This window comes from Sinocyclocheilus anshuiensis, unplaced genomic scaffold (genome assembly GCF_001515605.1).
Source record: "Sinocyclocheilus anshuiensis isolate Anshui unplaced genomic scaffold, SAMN03320099.WGS_v1.1 scaffold538, whole genome shotgun sequence".
Taxonomy (NCBI): domain Eukaryota; kingdom Metazoa; phylum Chordata; class Actinopteri; order Cypriniformes; family Cyprinidae; genus Sinocyclocheilus; species Sinocyclocheilus anshuiensis.
Window position 1 is genome coordinate 1,568,580 of NW_015544166.1, and position 5,333 is coordinate 1,573,912.

At 35.0% G+C, this 5,333-nt stretch overlaps 1 protein-coding gene across 1 annotated transcript in view; it reads right to left on the reverse strand.

The window, feature by feature from the left end:
• Positions 1–2,215: 2,215 nt before the first annotated feature.
• Positions 2,216–5,333, reverse strand: part of LOC107695910 (voltage-dependent calcium channel subunit alpha-2/delta-1-like) — a 30,249-nt gene continuing 27,131 nt past the window's right edge. The window contains exon 28 of the mRNA XM_016496023.1: positions 2,216–3,867. Within this exon, the coding sequence (XP_016351509.1) occupies positions 3,751–3,867 (117 nt within the window). The 3' untranslated portion in view covers positions 2,216–3,750. The remainder of the gene's footprint in view (positions 3,868–5,333) is intronic.

Here is a 5,333-nt window from a genome sequence, read left to right on the forward strand (position 1 = left end):
CGCCCCAAGAAAAAAGCAGTGAATGTTAAGGCGAGGTCACATTAACGAAATTTCAGCGAGATTTCGCAAAAAAGTCCTTTGTCAGTAATGTAACGACGTATGAAGCACAGCTCACTTTCAAAGCCAGCAAAAATTCGCAAAATCTGCATCCGTCCTCATGCGAGGCTCAAGATCGCACAGATTCCTACTGAAGTAACTGGATTTTTCCCGTGAAATTTTGCTAAATGTAATTGCACCTTTATGGTCTTTGCACCTTTAAGGTCTGAGTCCTACATTTTCGTATGCGTTTTTCGTATTCATCATCGTCACGAACAGAAACCTTACACACTGAGTCAAAAACGCAGAAAATCGAACCCAATCCAGATTTTTTCTATGATGGACGAACGTTTCGGAGGCAGTATGTACATGTGCTTGACACAATGTGTGGTCGTATTTATTTTTTTAACATGCGAAAATTTCAGACTCAGTGTGCAAAGACCTTTAGGCTGCATCCAGAATGGAATATTAGCATACTACAGTATATACTGAATACTGCGCAGTATGTTCCGTCTCTTTAAAAAAAAAATAGTAGACATTATTCCACACTAAACATTCCAAACAGTAGAATGCTACATTGTGACATCATCAGATGGGAAACAACGTGTACTAATTTGTATAAATATGTACATTTTTGCAGTCAGTTTACTAAAAAACGAAGGGTGCATTGCATTGTGGGATACGGTATTCCATGCAGTTTGCTGTCGAATACTGCATATTTTAGCAAAAAAAATGGTCATCTGGGAATTTTGTATTTGCATATTGAAAATGTGCATACTGTCCATAGTATACATACTACATACTGCGAATGTAGAAGTAGTATGCTAGTATGCTATTCTGAACAGAGCCGTAATCTGTTAGTTTACACACTCCAGCATCTACAGAGGCAAATATTGTAGCATCGCACACACAGCTTAGTTTTCACTTCCAGTGCAACACATGCCAACTAAATAGGGCATAAAGAAGAGATAAGATTATGTTAAAGGTTTGAATACCCTCACAGGCAGATTTTGTGTGTTAGGCTGGAAAAACATTTTGAGATAGCACTTTAAAGTACAGGTAGAGGAAGTGAAAAACATGTACTTTATACTTGGTATAGATAAACAAGATGACATTAGTTTTGCTGGGAATTAATGTGGGTAATTCGTCGAGTTAACGGTCTGGAACTGGAGATGTTTTCAATAATTTCTCATTTTGACAGCCAATTAACTACGATGTTTATGGCATTTTTTTTTTATCATACACTGATTTAATGCACGTCACTTCTAGAATGCTTGTCTGATTACGGTGATGAATCATGGAAAGATTTTCAGAAGAATGGCTTTCCAACGCAAGCCAAATCCACAAAGTCCAATCATGTTGTTTTCAGGTGCATTACCAAAACCGTTTCCTGTGTACAGAGGAAATTATGCATAAAGTAGCAGTGATGTTGCTCCCTAAAATTCACTTTCCATTCCGGATTTGATGTTGTGTGTCTTCATGTCTTTTAATTTCCTGTTTGTCTACGCTTCTAAAATTAGAAAGAACACGATGGTAATCAGTGCTGACAGAGACCCAAATGACTTTGTACATATACACTAAGCCAAAAACAATGCAAATAAGGTTCAGCGGCCATTAATAACTTGCAGAAATCATCTGTTTGCTATTAATTAATCATCATAATTCATAATCAATACAATATTGAATATATTGGGTACTGGCTAAGCATTAGACATCCCTCCTTCTCTTCAAAACAAAAATAACTTTGAACTGAATACTTAAATAGAAAAAAAAATAGCTTTGCTTTTTTAAAGGCATAACATTCATTTAACAAGTAATCATTTGCAATTAAAGTCACCCCCCCCTTTTAATAACTATGTTTATTATTTACAGAAGCTCTGAACCACAAGATTTGGCTGTTTGTAACAAACTGGGCAAAAATGTAGATATACAGAATGCAGACTTTCCCCCCTTTTTTCTTCTTCTCCTTTTTCTAAAATACATATTTTTCTCCATAATTTTCTACCTACTTTTTAAAACATTTTTCATATTTTTATTTAATTTAAAACAAATAATAATAATAATAATAATAACAATAATACTACAATTAATAAATAAACTATACATAAATTATTAAAATATATTATTATTATTATTATTATTATCAATATTAAACAAATAAAACGCTGAAAAATATTTGTATAACGTTCAATTTGTGAGCAGTCCAGGGCTTCTGTAATTATTCTTGTCTCTTCTCAAAATCGTAATTATTCCATAAATGTTGGATTTTGGCCAAGATTTCAATAAGGCACAAAGATCCAGTCAGGACCTCTTAAAGGGACGTAAGTTTAATTTTTCATCAGATCAGAATGCCGATATTTTGCATTTCTCTGGGTCAGATTGCACATTGTGATATTCCTTCGCTTATTTTTTTTTTTATGAATCCATTCACATCAAGGCACGTTGACAGGAAAGAAAGGCTGACAGAGCTCTGCCTCTGACATTAAAGTGAAAAACGACACATCAGAGACTCAGACAACACAACCAGGGGCAACATTTCTTATAAAAACTCTCTCGAGTGTCTCAAAATATCTGTAAACATTAGATCATTTTCTTTACACCTTTTCGAGTTCTCCAGATGAAATTAAAGTGTGGGAAAGAGCAACTATGTCATAAATGCCTTTCACCCTTTAACATCTGCATATCCACACACAAACATTAAACATAGCACATAAAACTCAACATTAAACATACAGCAGAAAACTCTTAGCTCATTTTCAATAACTTAATCTCAAATAAACAGCTAATGCACCAAAAAAAAAAAAAAAAAAAACCCCACACCCACACACAAATGCAACAGCAGGTTTTTCTTGCATATTCACAGCCAGGACACATAACTTTGCGAGCGTTTAGGTCGGTACGAATCGGCAGTCATTTAAAAAGCCCTAAATAAGAACCAAAGGGCTGTTTGGCCACACGACCTGCTTGGCATCAAGGGCAAAGTACAGCAAGACCACACACAGGGTAACGTTTGGCAGCAGTGCGCATTTGAAATGCACTATGGGACGATAAAAAATAGCGAATACAGGTACCCACGGACAAATGGAGGGAGGGATTGTTTACTATAAAACGGCGGTCTGAAATTAAACCGATATTCCCGAGGCACAGAGGTGGAGACCACTGGGAAAAACAAGAGACTTTTGCATCGGGTCCAGTAATGGATTGCAGACCACAAACATGGCTGGATTTTGACCCAACCCGGAGGGGTCCATTAAAGATCTCAGCAGGGCAAACCATAAAAGTCACACACGAACAGTTTGTAATACTGAGGAATTAGCCGTGTAAATATGTTGAAGGACAAATAGGTTAAAAAAGGCATCACACCAGTAAAGGGCGAAATTTTGGTTGGCAGTGTTGTGATTGGATAATTTTTTTTTCGTTTTAAAAACAGGACATTTCTTCATAGCGATGTGACGATGAAGTGTCAAGGTCTGCCCACCCTGTCGCTCATGTGGAGAGAGTCTGACCTCACGGGTCAAATGTCAAAGGTCGTTGCTCATTTATCATCTTCGACCTACTTTGACCTCAAAGGCTGTGAGTGATCGCGGCTTGGGTTTTGTACTTCCTGGGTCAGAGCCTCTCCCTCCATGTGCTGGGCTGTAGCGTGGGAGTCCAGATGAACGTTTAAATGTAAGTTTTGGCATCAAAGAGGGGTGTGGCGTCTCTATGCTGAGGTCACGAGAGGCAGTGTCCTCGTCCAATCAGAAGCCAGAGCAGCGGCAGCTGGAGGATGACCATGGACACGATAGATGGACTCAGACTCGACGCCCCACCGCAATCCTCATTCTGCTCCTATTGCAATGCCAACAAGAGAAAGCCAATAAGTCAGCTGCGGAACTAATGGTGCGATCACATGTGGGAGTTACTTTGTAATAAAGTACAGAATTGGGGTTCCATAAATAAAAATTCCATTGATTTTCTCCATTGACAATAGATAATATAGTTTATTGCAAAATATGAAAATATATACAAATATGTATTAGTTATTACTATTATAATTTGTAGTTTCCTTTTTCATAATTACCTTATGCATATTTTTACATAATATTTTAAATATAGATGTATAGAGATTATATATATATATATATATAAACTATATATGATTGTGATATTGATCGATTGACTAAAAAATATTTTGAAAAATATTAAAACATACAAATACAATATTATAAGTATTGTATAATAAATATAAATACAATATTATAATCAATGACTACAAAGTTCAGCATGTTTTTTTCCATCATTTCCTTTTGCATAATTGAAACAATATATTCTATCGTTCAAAAATTTGGGGTCAGTACATTTTTTTTCTTTTCTTTTTTTTCTTTTATTCAGCAAGGATGTGTTAAATTGATAAAAAGTGATAGTAAAGACGTACATTGTTAGAAAAAAAAATATTTTGAATAAATTCTGCTCTTTTAAACTTTATTTATTAAAGAATCCTGAAAAAAAGTATCACAGGTTCCAAAAAAAAAAAAAAGATAAGCAGCTCAACTTGCAGCAAAACACTGATAATAAATGCGCATATTAGAATGATTTCTGAAGGATCATTTAACACTGAAGACTGGAGTAATGATGCTGAAAATTCAGCTTTGCATCACAAGAATAAATTATATAAAATAGTAAACCGTTTAAAATTGCAATATTATTTTACAATATTACTGTTTTTTCTGTATTTTTGATCAAATAAATGCAGCCTTGATGAGCAAAAGAAAGTCCTTCAAAAACTTTAAAAATAATACTGATCCCAAACTTTTGAATAGCAGTATATATACTGTATTTAGCATATTATACATGATTAATTACAGTAATTGTGACATTAGGTGAACGCAACATAAAACTACAATATCCCACTACAATCAGTCTAAAAGCTTTATTATTTTTTTTAAATAATATGAATAAATATGCTTATGCTGTTAATAATTTATTCATTGGTGAATCTATCAAACCTCTACAATTAATCCAAAATGCTGCTACAAGATTAATTTTTAATGAGCCGAAAAGAACCTCTGTTCATCAATTTGCACTGGCTACCAGTAGCTGCTCGCATTAAATTCAAGGCATTAATGTTTGCCTACAAAACCACCACTGGCTCTGTACCCCTTTACCTAAATTCATTACTTCAGAGTTATGTGCCTTCTAGAAGCTTGCGTTCTGCAAGTGAACGGCGTATTATTGTGCCATCGCAAAGAGGCACAAAATCACTTTCACTGACTTTTTCATTAACTGTTCCCTCCTGGTGGGATGACCTGCCCAAC